Here is a 19,690-nt window from a genome sequence, read left to right as displayed (position 1 = left end):
TGCATAAATGTCGGTTCTGCATACTAGCAAATTTTTATATTTATGATATTAAATGAACCATTGTTTTATAGAAATCTACCTAATGAAAAACCTTTTACATTTACAAGGAAAAGAAAATCTTACTTTGTTCCTTATAGTTTGAAAAGATAAATGTATTCTAATGGATGCAGATTAGTTTGAAACCAGCTTTCATTGTATCTTATTTGTTTTTATTCTTTTCTGATCTAAAATAGATTTTCAGCGCTCCTTAACATTCTGTTTATGTATATTATGTATGCTTATCAATCTCTCTGTTAATAAATCTGAAAAAAGTTCATGCTATCAAGTGTATGTCTTTTTAAATGTAGACTATTTAACACTTGTAGTTTATACATTGAGTCATTATAGGCTCTAATAAAAATTCATAATTCTAAAAGTTAAATGTTACTAGTGATAAAAATTTAAATTTACTAATAAGTTTAGTTTTGCGTTGCTATTCTGTACATATGAGATTAATTATTTTTATTTATTCATTTTAAGAATTTAGCTTGGGTTAAGTCGTATAACATCTGCTTTGAATTGGAAGATTGCAATGAAATTTTTATCCAGCTTTTTAGGACTCTCTTCTCAGTAATCAAGTAAGTTTCTTTTCAAATCATTTGTTTCTTTTTTTTTCCTCTGTATATATTGAAGTCTCTTATGCTCTAATTTGTGTTTGGAGAATTTTTAGACTTAAAAGATTGTTTCTTTAGAAGTGGTAATATGAAGAGGAAAATAAGTTATCTTTGTCATTATACTGCTGTTTTGAATTTATAATACAAATTTATTGGTTGTTGTGAAATAGTAGAGAAGTATTAAGCAGAGACCTTGTTTTGAAAAAACTTAGCAATAGAAGCAGTAACATACAGTTGGAACATGAATGATGTGAGATTTTAAGTCATGAAATAGCAAATTATGAGAAGAAATCACAAGTGATCTGTGTACCATTAGTGATGAGAAGCATGATATCCAAATCCTTAAGCATACTGATTTTGATACCTTTATCCATGTATAAAGTAACCATTTGGTGCATGGCATGTACCAAATGTATGTTTCTCATCAGCTCCCTTGACTATCTGGTTTGTTTTGATAATTTTCTATGGCCTTTCCTTGGGAGAACTAAAGTTCTTCCATTCCCGTTTAGAGATTGGGGAAAAATTATAAAACACTGCTTAAGTCAGCTTTTGTTTCATAGAAATAGGGAAAGTAATACAGCATGAGAGTGTTGGCTTCGAACAGGTTACTGGACAAAAGATCTCAAAATGATGTTTTGTATTTTTCTTATAGTTAAGAAAGGCTTTTGCTGGGCTAACTTTGAGCAGAAGAGCTCAGGGGCAACAACTAGACCCTGAGTTCAAGCCCTACAAAGGACAAAAAAAAAAGCATCTTAATGAGTTGTATTATAAAGCATTTGAATATGTAAACAATGTCTTACATAAATTTTAAATTTCTAATGGCAAAATTCAGACAAGTAGGAAGAACATGCAATTTATTTTAATACATTATCAATTCTACTATGTCCAAAAGAATTATCCTTTTTTTTTTGGTCAGTTGTGAGGCTTGAACTCAGGGCCTGGGTGCTGTCTCTAAGCTCTCCTCTTGCTCAAAGCTAATGCTCTACTACTTTGAGCCACAGTGCCACTTCTGGTTTTTTAATGGTTAATTAATTAGAGATAAGAGTCTCAAGGGGACTTTTCTGCCCAGGCTGGCTCCTAACCATGATCCTCAAATCTCAGCCTCCTGAGTAATTTAGGACTGCAGGCATGAGCCACTAGCACCTGGCTAATTATCCTTTGGTTGTTGTTGTTGTTTTGTTTTTGTCAGTTGTGAGACTTGAACTCTGGGCCTGGATGCTGTCCCTCAGCTCTTCAGTTCAAGGCTAGTGCTCTACCAATTGAGCCATAGTGCCACTTCTGGTTTTCTAGTGGTTTATTGGAGATAAGAGTCTTATGGCCTTCCTGCCCGGGCTAGCTTTGAACCGCAGTCCTCCAATCTCAGCCTCCTGAGTAGCTAGGATTTCAGGCATGAGCCACTGGCGCCGGGCTTAAATATCCTTTTAATAAATGACTCTGACCATACTTCCAAGTGTTCATTAGCCATATATAGGTAATGATTTGCATTATGGAGAACAGTTTTCTATGGATTTTTTAAATAAAAACGGAATAGAATATAAAATTAATATTAACCTAGAATAAACAGTAAAGAATCAGACAGGCCTAATTTTAAGACAGAAATCTATGCAAAAGATTGAATGAGAAAAAAAAAAACTTTTGGTAGGATTTGACTACCAGTAGACCATTAGACTAAATGATAGAATAAGTAAATTTTTGTATTAGTTAACTTCTACAGTATAACAAAACAGAATAAAAATCATACCTACAATCCCAGCTCCTTGGAAGGTATAGATAGAAGGATAGGAATTCAAGGCTGGCCCTAGCAAAGTTAATAGGAAACCCTAATTAGGATGGATATGTTAATTAAAATCCATAATCTCAGCTATTTGGCAGGCAGAGTGGAAGCATTTCAGTCTAAGGCTGGTCTGAGGAAAAAATGTAAAAAAAAAAAGGAAAGAAAAGAAAAAAAGATAGGAAAAAGAAAGAGGAAACCATCAGAGCCCTTCAACTTGATAGTGTTAAGACAGCTACCATTTTATTTAGCCTATGTTTTTGGTTAACAGTTGTTTATGTCTGTTCTGGATTCTTCCTCATGTTTGCAGTCCTTTCTTAGGACATTGGAAGTTGGCTGAAGTAATAGTACAACTAAATCACTTATTTTTCATTTTCCCTAGCAGGCCAGGCCAGCATTTTAATAGATTGACTAGGTTTTAGAAATACATGAAAATGCAAACCTTACTGCAAAAGAAAATTTTAAGCCTTTGGTTTGATTGGTCAAGCCAGAAACATAGGTAAATCCTTAGATGTAATGATTGGTCAAATAAGCTCCATATTTGGATGATAAGGACAACGTTGTCATGGGATGTATGTACCCCAGTGAGAACAATTTATGTCCATTGTTCTCCTACCTCATTTTTGGACGCTTTTTAAAAAAAATTCTTTCAATAATAGCTTTAATATTATTGTTCTACCCCTTTCTCACTATGCATTTAAATCCACCTCTCATTCTGTAGTTACTCTGATTTTGGGACTATTTAATCACAAAATCCCTTTTTTGGGGGTGGGGCTTGGGTTGGGTGGGCTGGCACTATGGTTTGAACTCAGGACCTGGTAAAGCATGTGTCTTCCTCTGAGCCACTCCTCAAGCTCTCTTCCATGCTGTTTTTGTTGTTTTGTTTTTGTGTACTCCTTGAGCTTGAATTAAGAGTCTGGGCACTATCCTGAGCTTTTTTTTTTTTTTTTTTAGTTCAAAGCTAGTGCTCTACCACTTGACACAGTTTTACTCCCTACTTTTTGGTGGTTAATTGAAGATAAAAGTCTTTGGGACTTTCCTGCCTGGTCTGGTTTTTAACGTTTATCCTTAGATTTTAGCTTCCTGAGTAGGCTATGATTTTAGGTTGTGCGCCTCTGTCTGTACTGATTATTTTTGAGATAAGTCTCCCTTCCCTAATGTATGCTTGGGTTACAATTCCCCTATTTTAGGCTTCTCATCACAGCTAGGATTACAGGCATGTGCTTGTGTGTCCAACTTTCAAGTGAGAAGGGATCTTGTAAACTTTTCTGTCTAAGGTGGCCTCAAAACTGTGATCTTCCAAATATCAGCCTCCTCAGTAGATAGGATTACAGGTGTGAGCAGCTAGTCCCTCGGCAATAAGAGTCTCACAGACGTTCCTGACTTGGCTGGCTTTGAATCACCATCCTCACATCTCAGCCTCCTGAGTAGCTAGGATTACAGGCATGAGCCACTGGTGCCCAGCTTTAGTCCTTGGCTTTAAAAAAAATTTTTTTTAGTTAATGAGTCTGAAGACTGTTAATGTTGCTCTCATTAAAATAATTAGCAGCCAGGTGCCAGTGGCTCACGCCTGTAATCCTAGCTACTTCGGAGGCTGAGATCTGGGGATAGCAGTTCAAAGCCAGCTTGGGCAGGAAAATCCCCTTGAGATTTGTATCTCCAATTAACAATTCAAAAACTGAAAGTGGAGCTCTGACTCAAAGTGGTAGAGCATTATCTTTGAGCAAAAAGAGCTCAGAGGCTAGGATGTAGCTTAGTGGTAAAGTGCCTGCCTAGCAAGTGCAATAACAAAAACAAAAAGACAACAAAACAAAAACCCACAGTCAAAAACAAACAGAAGGAGCTCAGAGACAGCACTCAAGCCCTGAGTTCTATGACTGGCGGCCCCTACCCCCCCAGGAAAAAAAAAAGTCTTAAAAGAACTTACTGATTTGTACTTGACACATCTCATTTCCTCCCTCCCTCTCTCCCCTCCTCCCTCCCCTCTTCCCTCCCCTCCTCCCTCCCCTCCTCCTTCCCTTCCTCCCCCCTCCCCTCCCTCCCCTCCCTCCCCTCCCTCCCCTCCCTCCCCTCCCTCCCCTCCCTCCTCTCCCTTCCTTCCTTCCTTCCTTCCTTCCTTCCTTCCTTCCTTCCTTCCTTCCTTCCTTCCTTCCTTCCTTCCTTCCTTCCTTCCTTCCTTCCTTCCTTCCTTCCTTCCTCTCTTTTCTTTTTCTTTCTCACTGTCCCTGAGCTCTTCTGTTCAAGGCAAGTGCTCTACCACTTGAGCCACAGCACCACTTCTGGTTTTCAGGTAGTTAATTGGAGATAAAAGTCTCACAGCTTTCCTGCCCTGGCTGGCTTTTGAACTGTGATCCTCAGATCTCAGCCTCCTGAGTAGCTAGGATTACAGACGTGAGCCACCAGCACCCGGCAGACACATATTATTTCTTTACAAAATGCTTTGTTTTTTTACTCATATGCACATTTATATCTTGTAGAGTTTTTAGTCTGGAGTACTTCCTTTAACATTTCCTTTTTTTTTGGTCGGTCGTGGGGGCTGAACTCTGGGCCTGGGCGCTGTCCCTCAGCTCTTCAGCTCAAGGCTAGTGCCCTACCACTTGAGCCACAGTGCCACTTCTGCCTTTTTTCTGCTTATGTGGTGCAGAAGAATTGAACCCAGGGTCTCATGCATGTGAGGCAAGCACTGTACCGCTGAGCCAACTTCCCAGCCCGTATTTCCATTTCTGGTAGTGTAGGTCTGCTGCTGATGAATTCTCTTATTTTTTGTATGTTTGAAAATTCCCTCCCTGGGTTCGATTCCTTGGCACCATATAAGCAGAAAAAGCTGCAAGTGTTGCTGTGGCTCAAATGGTAGATCACTAGCCTTGAGCTGAAGAGCTCAGGGACAGTGCCCAGGCCGAGTTCAGGCCACATGACCGACCAAAAATAAATACGCATATACACAAAAAGGAAGAAATACTAGTTATGATACATAATTACCTAAAAATAAATTTAAAATATCTGAAAAGTAGCTGGGGTGGGGGGGAGGAGGAGAGCGAAGAGTAACATTAAGAATAGCACAGAACCAGTGGCTCAAGCCTGTAATCTCAGCTACTCAGGAGGCTGAGATAGATCTGAGGATCTCAGTTCAAAACCAGCCCTGGCAGAAAAGTCTGTGACTCTTTTTTTTTTGTTTTTTTGGGTCCGGTCGTGGGGCCTGAACTCTGGGCCTGGGCGCTGTCCCTCAGCTCTGCAGCTCAAGGCTAGCACTCTACCACTTGAGCCACAGCACCACTTCCGGCTTTTTTCTTTTTGCTTATGTGGTGCTGAGGAATTGAACCCAGGGCCTCAGGCATGCAAGGCAAGCGCTCTACCACTGAGCCACCTTCCCAGCCCAAGTCTCTGACTCTTATCTTCAATTAACTACCTGAAAACCAGAAGTGGCACTGTGGCTCAAATGGTAAAGTGTTCACCTTGAGCTGAAGAGCTCAGGTATGGCGCCTAGGCCCAGAGATCAACTAGTACAACTGGGACACCCCCCAAAAAAAAATTGCTAGAAGAAGCTGGGCACCAGTGGTAATCCTAACTACTCAGGAGTCTGAGATCTGAGGTTTGCATTTCGAAGCCAGACCGGGCAGAAAAGTCCCCATTAGACTCTTACCTTCAACTAGCCACTCAAAAACCAGAAGTAGCTCAAGTGGTAGAGTGGTAGCCTTGAGCACAAAGAGGCTCAGGGAAAGCGCCCAAGACCTGAATTCAAGCCCCACAACCAACCAACAACAACAAAAAAAGCTGGAAGTGGGCTGTGGCTCACATAGTAGATTTTCAGCCTTGAACTAAAAAGCTACCAAAAGCATGAGGCCCTGTGTTCAAGGCAGAGTACTGGCATCAAAAAACAAACAACAAAACCCCACATGCATGCAAGGCAAGCACTCTACTGCTGAGCTACCTTCCCAGTCTGTGTGTATGCTTATTAAGCTTTTAGGATATGTGGGTTTATACTAAATTATATTACTCTATTAAAAAGTTCCAGGGATTATTCCCTCTTCTCCATTCAGTGGGTTCTTAAAGTCAAGGCATTTCCTTGTGTGATCATCAAGCTGATCATTAAGCACTTGAAGATTCTTTGAGCTTACTCTGTCAGTATTTCTATCTCTTCTAATACACTACTTGCAAACTAATCTATACTCTGGGGAATCATCAGGCCCTTTGATGGCTTCTTGCCCATACAGCCTACACTTTTTCTAGGCAGTTGACTTGAAAATGATCTGGTTTTGTTTTTCCCTCCAAAGGCTGTTGCATGTGTTTTCCCCAGTTTTTGGTTTCAGTTACAATCTTGCCTCTGTTAATGTTCCTGCATCTTGTTAGAAAAGTTACTGATTGAGAGGCTTCTGAAATCTGAAATTTTTTGTCTTTTCTCCTATCTTCTTACCCTCAAGTATATATGGATCAGAGAGTCAAGTACATAGATTTTTGTTTTGCTTTGCCTTTTCTTGTTTTATCAGACTGAAAGTCTTTTATCCTCTTTCATGTATAGAACTTTCTAGTTGATGCTTCATAATCTTGGTATTTTGTAAAATATACAAGATATTTTGGTGAAGAAGTGAAAAGTTGACTTTCTCAAACTTGTAAGTTTCTAACAGTGACAATTTTCTTACCAACTTGTAAGTTGGATTTTTGTTGTTGTTGGTATGGGGCTATTAATGTGTGTAACAATTCTATAGGGATCTCGGTGCTTTTTATTTAAAGGCTGGTACTCTACCACTAGCATTGCATCTTCATATCTACCTTTTGGTGGTTAATTAATAACAATAAGAATTTCGTGGACTTTGCTGCCTAGGTTGGGTTTGAACCCAAATCCTCAGATATTAGCCTCCGGAATAGCTAGGATTACATGGGTGAGCCACCAGTACTCACTGTAGCTTTGTGTATTATCACTGAATACCAAATGGCTGAGTTATTCATGATAATCAAGTTAATTCTAAAGAGTTGTAAGTGATTCCTGAGTCTTAATCCTTGTTGCATATTTATAATATTAGTATAGATGACACCATTTCTTTCTTTTCTTTTTTGAGATGTAGATTTTGAACTGAGGGCTCTAGTGCTTGAGAGGCAAATATTCTCTACCTACCTCTTGAGTCATGCATTCACCCATTTAATATCTTTTTTTCTCTTGTGTGTGTGTTAGGGAGTAGAGATCAGTAAATTGTAGAGGATGTGGACTTCATTAGAAATTAAAGTACTCTTTGTTTTTGTGAAATACTTTTCAATACTATCTTACAGCTACTGTAGTACTCAAGATAGAAACAAAAACTTCTTTACAGCCTAATTTGACATTGTGAGCATAGTTCTCAAATGAAGAATCCTTTTTATATCTGTGATTATTGTTAAAACTGGGAAATGTAGCTGACATGGCATAGCATTATTTTTCTGTAGTCTTAGCACTTGGATGACTGAGACAGAGGATCACAAATTCAAGACCAACTTGGGCTATATAATTAGACTCTGTCTCACAAAAAAAGGAAAAATAATCAGTGGAATTGTCAAGTTTATATTTTTTTATATACTTAAATTATTATCTTTTTCTTTTCTTTTTCTTTTTTAGCAATAGCCACAATAAGAAGGTACAAATGCACATGCTAGATTTGATGAGTTCTATCATCATGGAAGGAGATGGAGTTACTCAAGAATTATTGGACTCCATTCTTATTAACCTCATACCTGCACATAAGGTCTGTATTGTTTGAAGATATTGATTAATATTTAAAGGTAATGCTAGACACACAAATCAATGATTAGTTTTGGCTCTTTGCAATCCTATGTAATTTTTCCTACTGCCATTTTCCACAGTATTTTATAGCTATTATTTTTAGAAGATATGCTCATTAACATTGTATAAGATTTTCATTCAGGGGGCTGGGAAGGTGGCTCAGTGGTAGAGCGTTTGCCTCGCCTGCATGAGGTCTTGGGTTCGATTCCTCAGCACCACATAAGCAAAAAGAAAAAAGTCGGAAGTGGTGCTGTGGCTCAAGTGGTGTAGAGCGCTAGCCTTGAGGTGAAGGGCTGAGGGACAGTCCCAGGCCCCAGAGTTCAGGCCCCACAACCGGAACCAAGAAAAAAAAAAAAAAGATTTTCATTCAGCTAAGTGCTACTTATTTTATGGGGATAAGAAGTGTTTTGTGCCAGGCGCTGGTGGCTCACGCCTGTAATCCTAGCTACTCAGGAGGCTGAGATCTGAGGATCTCGGTTCAAAGCCAGCCCGGGCAGGAGAGACCGTGAGATTCCTATCTCCAATAAACCACCAGAAAACCGGAAGTGGCGCTGTAGCTCAAGTGGTAGAGTGCTCGCCTTGAGCTGAAGAGCTGAGGGACAGCGCCCAGGCCCAGAGTTCAAGTTCCACGACTGACCAAAAAAAAAAAAAAGAAGTGTTTTGTATTCACCACTCACAAACAACTCGGAAATTATAATGGTTGGGCTGTTGTCTTTCCTTATTTGTAACACAGATATGGAACCTGAGAGATTAGATTTCTTTGCTCTTTTAAAGTTTAAGATAGGGCCTTACTGTGTAGATATCAGGCTGCTCTCAAACTGGCAATCCTCTTACCTTAGTTTCCCAAATGATAATATTACAGGTGTGTACCACTAAACACAGTGGGAATTGGAACTTCTTTTTAAGAAGTCTTATTGCACAGTTTTCTTAGGAACTTTCAGGAAAAGAATAGGCAGAAGTGAGAGTATATGATTAATGTTGTGGGGCGGGGGACAGGATGATTCAGTTCTGTCCCATTCATCCCCATTGCTGTGACTTCCTATGAGATATTTACTCAAGCCTACTCTGAACTTGTTATTTACCCAGTGCTTCTAATAGTACTTAGCTACTGAAATATGTGATTAATATTTAATTCTTTGCATATCTAACTGCTTATACTTCATTAATTCAAATGATTCTATAGTTGGAGAAAAGATTTTTTAGTTGTTGTTAGCTGAACTAGGTTTACTTTTTCTTAGTTATGGGGCTTGAACTTGGCTTAGTTGCTGTCCCTGAGCTCTTTTGTTAAGGTTAGTGCTCTACCATATGAGCAATAGCTCCACTTCTGGTTTTTGAGTGGTTAATTGAAGAAAAGAGTCTCATGGGGACTTTGCTTCCTGGACTGGTTTTAAACCATGATCCTCAGATCTCAGCCTCTTGAGTAGCTAGGATTATAGGCATGAGCCACTGGGTCCATCTGAACTAGATTTTGACCCTGGCCTTGGACTTGAGCTTGTTTGGCAATTCCTCTACCTGTGAGCCATATCTAGTCCCTTTTTTCACTGGTTATTTGAAGAAGGACCTACTGCTTGGGTCTGAACCAAAGCCTGGGCTTAGACTACATTTCTTTTGTTCTAGGCTTCTCAGCATAGATGGGATTATGGTCCTATTCATTAAATAACCTCTCCTTTGGATTTTTCTGTTCATGCTGGTCTTCATCCATTATGTCTTTGATCTCAGGCTCCCATGTATCTAGAGTGATAGGCACGAACTGCTAGGGAATGTTTTTGATAGTATAAGAAAAAGAAAAATTCCTTGGGCAGAATAAGGGAAATTTGGAATTGGAATAATGGTTGTTTGTTTGTTTTTTTAGTGTGAAATGTGCCCTTCATTAAGAAACATAGGTTAATCACATTGGTTCACACTGACAATCACTGCTATTTGGGAAGCAAATAATTAAGGGAATAACAGTGCAAGGCTAGCCCAACCAAAAAGGCACTCATCTCAGTCAGTGAGCCTAGTGTGGTGGAATACACCTGTGATCCTAGCTTCACATATTTAGCAGTGTCACGGTAGGAGAATTGTTTCAGATCCTAGGCAGAAAAGCAAGACCTGACCTGAAAAACAACTAAAGCAAAAAAAGGGTTAGGAGCATGGCAAAGTGGTGGAGCACTTGCCCCGCAAATTCAAACCCTAGGACCACCAATTTAAAAAAGAAGAGAAAAATAGTAAGGTAATTTTAAGTTAGTTTATCCTTTTTTTTTTTTTTTTTTGCCTGTGGAATAAAAGCCTAGAGTGAGAATTTGGAAGCTATTGCTAATAGATGAAAAAATTGATAGTAAGTCAGTTAAGTCCTCTCAATAATTTCTATGCTTTTCTGCACCATATATTACTGTTAGCCATAGTCCACAAACATTAAATGAGAAATTCCTGAAATAGTTCATAAGGTTCAAATTGCATACCATTCTGACTAGTATGGTATATATTTCTCACTACCTGTTCCATTTCACCTGACATGAATCATCTCGTCTATTGTAAATCCTTATTGGTCACTATATCCTCAGTGTATATGCTATCTGCTAGTTAGTCATTGATGAGAAAGATTGTTATCACAGTGGCAGTGTATTAAAAAACCCCTTGTTTACTTAATCATGTCCTGGGTAGTAATGCCCACAATTCAGTTATGTGAAAGAAAAATCATAGTGTTTCCTTTAATTTTTTTTTGGTGTGTGTGCCAGTCTTGGTCTTGAACTCAGGGCCTGGGCACTGTCCCTGAGTTGCTTTAGCTCAAGGCTAGCGCTCTACCACTTGAGCCACAGCGCCACTTGCAGCTTTTTCTGTGTATGTGATGCTGAGGAATCTAACCCAAGGCTTCATGCATGTTAGGCAAGCACTCAACCACTAAGCCCCATTCCCAGCCCTTTATTTAGTCAGTTGGTTGTGAGGCTTGAACTCTGGGCCTGGGTGCTGTCCTTCAGCTGTTCAGCTCAAGGCTAGCGCTGTGCCACTTGAGTCATATTACCACTTCTTGTTTTCTGGTGGTTTATTGGAGATGAGAGTCTCACAGACTTTGCTGCCCAGGCTGGTTGAACTGTGATCCTCAGATCTTAGCCTCCTGAGTAGCTAGGATTACAGGCATGAGCCACTGGCTCCTGGCTGAGCATCTTTTTATTTTATGACTGATTTCAAACAATAGCAGCAGAATTGTATGCCCATAACCCACAAAACCTGAAATCATTACTATATTGCCTTTTACTTAATTTGATAATAATTATGATAATTGGTCTATACTGTATAGTTTCATATCCACTTTTTGAGAAAAGTACAAAACCATAATGAATGAATTTCACTGTGGTGCCAAACTTTATAATATAGGGCTGGGTAGAGTGGTAGAGTGCTTGCCTCGTATGCATGAGGCCCTGGTTTTGATTTCTCAGCACCACATAAGCAGAAAAAGCCAGAAGGGGTGCTATGGCTCTAGTGGTAGAGGGCTAGCATTGAGCTGAAGAGCTGAGGGACAGCACCTAGGCCCAAAGTTCAGGCCCCATGACCGACCAAAAAAAAACAAACAACTTTATAGTATAGAGAGATATTAGTGTGTTTTTCAAGATAAGAATTTTTTTCTTTTTTGTGCATAAAATACTCATTTAAAAATTATTAGTTGTACCAGAGGGGTTAATTCTATAAGTCGTGTTGTAAATACAGTACTTCTTGGTCAGTATCAGCCCTTCCTTCATTCTCCCCCATTCATTTCCCCTTCTGTTCAAATCCTCAATTTATAATTTCTTCAGTAAATTTTTAAAAATCAAGAATATGTCATTGTTATGGTCTTTATTAGATCCTTTAATTGATTATGGTATATTGAGATTTAAGCAGTTACCATTGTCAGATAACAAATGACCAGACCCTTTTTTAGAACACTTTCCAGATATACTCTTCTTAAAGAAATTTATTGGGCAATGAAGTACTTAACATGGATGGGTTAGAATGGGGGGAGGGGCGCCGGTCAAGGGTATTTAGGATACGTGGATATAATTACCAGTTCATATTGATCAGTATATAAACAAAGCCAAGAAGTCTTATGTCTGTTTTAAGTACAGCAAAATTTAATAGAGGATTCCACTTATTAGTGTCTTATATTGTATTTCACTTTGGGATTTGCTGAAGTTCATTCAGCAACTTAGGCATTTGTGACTCCCTGACTAAAGTAGATGGTTAAACCTTAAATGGAATTCCCTTGTATTTGTTTCATCTTTCATATTTTAGTAGATTTGAGACTGTAGTGTTATGATGGTGTTTCATAAATTCAATTCTTTTGTAATTTTTCACATTTTTGTTATTTTTCAGAATTTAAATAAACAATCTTTTGACCTTGCAAAAGTCTTGTTGAAAAGGACAGTCCAGACTATTGAGGCGTGCATTGCTAATGTATGTATTATCTGTCTATATTTTATAATTGTGTAATTCTTAATAAAATGTATGTTTATTAGAACTATTCACATTCAGATTTATTGTCTGAACCATTGTATTAAGAACATATATAAAAGCTTTTATATCTGAATGTGATTACAATTTTTTAAAAGACAGCATAACTTTGTAATTTTATTGGAGTGCTTTAAAGTGGTAGATTTTATTTAAAAAGGTTTGTCTCTAACCCATCTTTGGCTTTTGTGTTTATACTTAATATCTCCCAAATATGCTAATCTCTTTCAATTTCTCCTGCATCTTTACCTTTGAAGTTCTGTATCTATACGCAATTTCTTCTGTCTTCTAGATCATTTTTCTGAAACCCTTCTATTTCTTCTTGAATAGGTGGTATAAAAATACTTGAAATTTCATTGAGCCAACCATGGTGGCATACCCTTGTAATCCCAACACTTGGGAGGGAGGCTGAGGCAGAAGTACTGTGAGTTTGAGAAGCCTCTCTGGGCTACATAGCAGGTTTCAGGCTACTCTGGTCTACATAGTATGACCCTTTCTTGGTAGAAGAATGAAAACAAAAAAATTAAGAATACAATTTTGGTTTTTTAAAAAAATTAAGTAAAAAAATAGTTTGTGAGGAAAGAAATAAAACTCAATGTTCCACTATGTTAATATGGAGTTGTGTTTCATTGTCATTCATTCATATATATTTTCACATTTTAATTTTATAATATGAATGGCTATGACTTTAAAATTAATAAAAATCCATTTCCCTATTGCCTTGCCTTAAAGCTTTTAAAAAATGTTTTCCTTTACAAATTATCTTCTTCAGTGTAACATTTATTATTGAATTGTTTATCTTATAATAAAATATTAATTTAAATGACATAGTATTGGTATTTTCTCACTAAACTATTAAGTATGTAAAATGATTGCAAAAATAGTAACAAGATTATGCATTGAAAAGTCAGTATCTGTCAACCTTGAATATACTGTTTTTAACTTTCAGAAATATCAATAGTTTTTCATATAGTTCTTAGAAAGTAACATTCTGTGTATATTTGTGTTTGGCTGTTTCGCTAAACCTGTCAGTTTTATTTTTTTTGTAAGTCCAATAGTAAATACAAATCTTTTCTTTTCTACCTTACTGGAGCTTGAATTTAGGGCCTTATACTCTCATTTGGCCTTATCTCCACTTCTAACTTTCTGCTGGTTACTTGGAGATAAGAATTTGTCTGCCCAGGCTGGCTTTGAACTACAGATCCTTAGATCTCAGCCTCCTGAGTAGCTAAGGAGATGATTGTGAGCCACTGAGTATTTCCACCTGGCTGAATATTTTCCTTTCATTTATATTGCTTTTTCAAATGAATATTTTAGGATACTGGAAATAGCATACTTTTTTGCATACAGCTTCCTTGGTGACATTTTTAAAAAATTTAGTACTTAACTACTAAGGCAAGAAGGAAATAGCTTTTAAGTTGTATTCTTCTTTCTTTGTAATACTTAAAAATTACCAGCTGGCTTTAAAATTGTTTTAATTAACTTACTGGTCCTGGGGATTAAACTCAGAGCCTAGTGTTTGCAGGGCAGGCACTGTACCACTTGAACCAGCCACTAGCCCTCAGCTAGCTTTTCTGTGATCAGTCTTTTTGTCTTATAATCAAAATGTAGTTCATTTTCTCTGGGTGCTAACAATAATAACAGACCACAACTTCACCACCTCATATCCATTAAATTTATGATAAAAGAATCATTTTTACATAACATGGTAGAGATTGAGAGATTGAGTTTAATTTTTTTCACTGTTATAAAGAAATAATCTCTACAGATTTTTTTTTTTTTTTTTTTGCCAGTCGTGAGGCCTGAACTCAGGGCCTGTGCACTGCCCCTCAGCTCTTCAGCTCAAGGCTAGTGCTTTAGCACTTGAGCCACAGTGCCACTTCTGGCTTTTTCTGCTTATGTGATGCTGAGGAATCGAACCCAGGGCCTCATACATGCAAGGCAAGCGCTCTACCTCTGAGCCACCTTTCCAGCCCTCTACAGAATTATTTGTAATGAACACAAGTTGTCTGAATGGTTTTGTTTTAATGAAAATTGATCTCAGCAATTTTGTGCTTATTTGAAAGTCAGCCATAGTCCAATTAAAAAAAAAATCTTTTCTGTTGTAGTCAAGATTTGATAATATATGAAAGTTTACTTTTTCTGCTATCAGATGGCTGTCCTATTGTACATTAAAAATTCAAATGCCTATTCTGTGTCATTTTCTTCATTGCATATATCATTTAAATGCATGTTCATAGAGAACAAGTCAGGTTTTTAAATGAGATACATACTTTTGTTTTTAATATTTCTTACAGTTCTTCAATCAAGTCCTGGTGCTGGGAAGATCATCAGTGAGTGATTTGTCAGAACATGTTTTTGATCTGATTCAGGAACTTTTTGCTATAGATCCTCATTTATTATTATCTGTCATGCCGCAGCTTGAATTCAAATTGAAGGTAGGATTGACCAATTTTCAAAGATTTTTTAAGTTTTAAAGAAAAAATGTGTACTAGATACTTTATAAAAGACCAAAATTTGGATTTAGTTTTATCTCTACATTTACTTAAGTATTTTTTTAATCATTTGAATAAAACAGCATCTCGTTACAGGTGAGAGCAGAATTTGCACTAAAGAAGCATAACACACCCAAATTTCAATATATTGATACAGTAATAGAGAAGAAAATAGTATTATCCTTGAAATGTATAATATTCTGTATGTTGGTATTAATGGTATGAATGTATTTGTCTATTACATTTGGTGCGTTTTTAAACATAAGAAGATGTCAAATTCAGCAAGGTGCCTGTGGCTCATTGCATTTAGAAGCCAGCCCAGGTAGACAAGTCCATGAGACTCTTATTTGCAATTAACTGGCTGAAAGGTGGAATGGAGGTGTGGCACAACTTTGATCAAATATAACTGAGGTGGATTACAAGTTAAAATACTGGCACAAAACAAATAAAAGAAGTTTTAAAATCAAGTGCTCAAAAATGTACCCCCCTTTTGTTTTGGAATAGGTCCTGGGCACAGTTCCTCAGCTTTTTTGCTTCAAGGCTCACTCTATCACTTGAGCCAAGCTCCACTTTTTTTTTTTGGTCGGCCGTGGGGCTTGAACTCTGGGCTTGGGCGCTGTCCTTCAGCTCTAGGCGAGCGCTCTACCACTTGAGCTACAGCGCCACTTCCGGTTTTCTGGTGGTTTAATGGAGATAGGAGTCTCACGGTCTCTCCTGCCCGGACTGGCTTTGAACCGAGATCCTCAGATCTCAGCTTCCTGAGCAGCTAGGATTACAGGCGTGAGCCACCAGCGCCTGACTTCCACTTTTTTTTTTTTTTCCTGGCTAATTGGAGACAGGAGTCTCATAAACTTTTCTTCCTAGACTGCCTTTCAGTTATGATCCTCATTTCTCACCCTCCTGAGTAGCTAGGATTACAGATGTGAGCCACTGGCGTGTCTTAACAATTTTATGACATGTTTATAGTGCAGATCAAAAGCCTTCTTTTGTTTGCTTGTATTGGACTTAAACTCAAGAGTAGGGCATTCTCCACTGCTTCATTTCCAGAATTACAGGAGAGCTACTGTTTTTGTGTGTGTGTGTATGTGTGTCTGTGTGTCTGTCTGTGAACTCAACCCTCAGATCTCAGCCTCCTGAATAACTAGAATTACAGGAAAGCTACTGTTTTGGGTGTCTTTCTCTCTCTCTCTCTCCTCTCTTTCTCTCTCTGTCGTGTCGTGGGGCCTGAACTCTGGGCCTGGGCGCTGTCCCTCAGCTCTTCAGCTCAAGGCTAGCACTCTACCACTTGAGCCACAGCACCACTTCTGGCTTTTTCTGTTTATGTAATACTGAGGAATTGAACCCAGGGCCCCATGCATGCAAGGCAAGCACTCTACCACTGAGCCAACTTCCCAGCCCCAAGGAGTTTTTTTTTTTTTTTTAATTGGTCGTGGGGCTTGAAGTCTGGTCCTATACCTTGTCCCTGAGGTTAATGTTCTACCACTTGAGCCACAGGTGACTTCTGGTGGTCTGAGTGGTTTATTGGAGATAAGAGTCTCACAGACTTTCATGTCTGGGCTGATACTGAACTGCAGTCCTCAGATCTCAGCCTCCTGAATAGCTAGGATTACAGACATGAGCCACCGGTGCCCCTGTTTTAATTTTCAACAAGCACTAAGACGAATGTATAAATTTACAAATTTAAGATTTTGTTAAATGTCCAGATGAAAAGTTTTTAAGAAAATATTTTTCTAGACCTGTGGTTTTGAACTCTGACATGGATATGGTGGGAGAGGACAACCTCTAGCCCTGTTTTGTTTTTTTGTTTTTAGATACGTTCTGACTGGAACCATAGTCTTCCTAGTGTCCCTATAGCTTAGGGATGACAAGCCCATGTCACTGTACCCAGCTAGATGAAAAGAAGTGTCTCATAAACTTTTCTACACAGATTGACTTCAAATCAGATATTTCCCATTCTCAGCCTCCCAAGTAACTAGAATTACAAATGTGTACTACTGGAACCTGGCTGGGCTGATAGTCTTTATATGACTACAAAGTGGCCGGAACTGGGTAGTAACATCTTAAATGGCTTATGAGGTGTTTTTTTTTTTTTTTTCTCTTAACTCACAGTCTCAATATTCTTTTAACGCTTTATACTGAACCAGTACTAATTTATTATCTGTCATGTAAAATTTTTTATTGTCTTACAACAGTAAGAAACATGTGCTATCACCTATATTTTGTTCCTTTCTGAAATTCTAGCTTGTATTGGTATTCATTTCAATTGAAAAAAACTGAGGTTTTGATTAGTTTTGGTAGTAGATGCAATTAGGTTACCCTTTTGATGTCATATGTATGTACTATATAACCTAGGAAAAATTTATGACTGTGGTGGTTTCTTCAGTTTTATTTCCAAACCCTATAGACTCAGCCTGTTACAATTCAGAACCTTTGGTTGTACTCCTTTGATAACATTAAAAATGCTTAGAAAATCCTTCAACTAAAACTTCCATTGATTTTTCTCTGTATGTGCTATTGGACACAGGTTGTATACATAATCTACTTCCAGCGTCCAGAGAGTTAGATTCCTTGGAGTTTTGTAACCTAGCAGCATTCATTGGCTAATACTATCAATAAATGAATAACATTTTGCGTTTAAGAGTTTTTTTCAGCCGGGAGCTTGTGGCTCATGCCTGTAATCGTAGCTAGCTACTCAGGAGGCTGAGATCTGAGGATCGTGGTTCAAAGCCAGCCTGGGCAGGAAAGTCCATGAGACTCTTTTTTCTCCCCTCCCCTCCCCTCTCCTTTCCTTCCCCTCCCTTCTCCTCCCCTCTTCTCTCCTCTTTTTTGTTGGTCATGGAGCTTGAACTCTGGGCCTGGGTGTTGTCCCTGCTCTCTTCAGCTCAAGACAAGTGCTCTATCATTTGAGCCACAGCTCTATTTCTGGTTTTCTGGTGGTTAATTGGAGATAAGAGTCTCATGGACTTTCCTGCCTGGGCTGGCTTTGAACCATGATCCTCAGACCTTAGTCTCCTGAGTAGCTAGGATTACAGGCGTGAGCCACTGGCGCCTGGCTTGAGTATATGTTTACTTTTTTTTTTTTTTTTTTTTGGCCAGTCCTGGGGACTGAACCCTGGCCTGGGTACTCTCCCTGAGCTAGCACTCAACCACTTGAGTTAAACCACCGGAAAACTGGAAGTGGAGCTGTGGCTCAAGTGGTAGAGCACTAGCCTTGAGCTGAAGAGCTCAGGGACAGCACCCAGGCCCAGAGTACAAGCCACATGAACAATAAAATAAAAAGAATTATTTGTAGCTTTGTCCTTGACAGAATTTTTGTTGTGAGATAATACCAAAGAACCAGATGATCTAACATGGAAACATTTCTGGTAGTAAATAAAACACATACGATATATTAAAGTTGTCAACATTATAACCAGAATTGCAAGGTTAGGTCTATTGGAAAGTTTTTCCTTTTTTTGTAATCTGAATAGTGTAAGTTTGGCCTCATTTACTTTCTTTTTACTTTGTAGAGCAATGATGGAGAAGAAAGATTAGCTGTTGTTCGACTTTTAGCAAAATTGTTTGGCTCTAAAGATTCTGATTTGGCAACTCAAAATCGTCCTCTTTGGCAATGTTTTCTTGGACGGTAAGAAAATTCAGGCTTCTATAGTTTGGAGCCACTCTGCTTAAAAATATAGATTTTTAGTTAGGACCTTACTTTATGGCCATGCTGACCTGAAGTACTGCCCTCCTTGTGTTTTCTTCTGATGCTGGGATGACAGGTGTGTGCCACTATGACTAGCTATTTTGCTTCTCCCTACCTTGGAATAAGAGGCACTTGCAACTGCGCTCAGCTACTCTGTCTGATCTCTGCCTTCCAAATAAATGGAATTATATGCTTGAACCTCTTCACCTGGCTATTTGGTTATTTTTATGAGATCACTTAAAAAACAAAAATATTTCTATTCAGTTAGAATCACATTATTACCCTACTATAGAGTTATAATTGAACCCAAGGCCACGCATTTTTGAGAACATGGTCCAATACTGAATTACACCCTAGCCCAATGTAATTTGCTATTAGTAAATACATTCAAAAGTTGTACAGTCTATCTCAAATCTGAATTAATAGACTTAGCATTATTAGATAATTGCACATTGTGTTTCCTATTCATTGGATTCTTATACCAGATCTTTAAAAGAGTATTCTTCTATAAGTTGATCCTGTCCAGATTAAATTTTTGTTGTGAAAGCAGTATGGTTCACCCTTTTGTATAGTCCCTTTTGATCTTCTGGATCTTCCTTTTATATAAGGTTTGCTTTTTTTTTTTTTTTTAACCTGGTGCTGGTCCCAGGGTTTGAACTCAGGGCCTAGGCTGTGTCCCTGAACTTCTTTGGCTCAAGGCTAGCACTTTACTACTTGAAACACAGTGCCATTTCTGGCTTTTTTTGAATACTTTATTGGAGATGCAAGTCTCATGGACTTTCCTTTCCAGGCTGACTTCATACCATGATCCCCAGATCTCAGCCTCCTGAGTAGCTAGGATTACAGGCATGAGCCACCAGTGCCCAGCTAAGGTTT

General features: G+C 38.3%; 1 protein-coding gene across 5 annotated transcripts in view; it reads left to right on the top strand.

Moving 5' to 3' along the window:
• Pds5a (PDS5 cohesin associated factor A) overlaps positions 1-19,690 on the top strand; it is a 109,611-nt gene that overhangs the window by 30,375 nt on the left and 59,546 nt on the right. For all 5 annotated transcript variants that reach the window (XM_042678061.1, XM_042678060.1, XM_042678063.1 and 2 more), the window contains exons 5-9: positions 520-617; positions 8,009-8,135; positions 12,500-12,580; positions 14,932-15,072; positions 18,639-18,754. In XM_042678061.1, coding sequence (XP_042533995.1) covers positions 520-617; positions 8,009-8,135; positions 12,500-12,580; positions 14,932-15,072; positions 18,639-18,754 — 563 coding nt within the window. The remainder of the gene's footprint in view (positions 1-519; positions 618-8,008; positions 8,136-12,499; positions 12,581-14,931; positions 15,073-18,638; positions 18,755-19,690) is intronic.

The sequence above is a fragment of the Dipodomys spectabilis genome, unplaced genomic scaffold (assembly GCF_019054845.1).
Source record: "Dipodomys spectabilis isolate Male_0828 unplaced genomic scaffold, ASM1905484v1 ptg000043l, whole genome shotgun sequence".
In the NCBI taxonomy this organism is placed as follows: Eukaryota; Metazoa; Chordata; class Mammalia; order Rodentia; family Heteromyidae; genus Dipodomys; species Dipodomys spectabilis.
The sequence above is the reverse complement of the archived record's forward strand: the minus strand, read 5'-3'. Positions and strand labels throughout refer to the sequence as shown.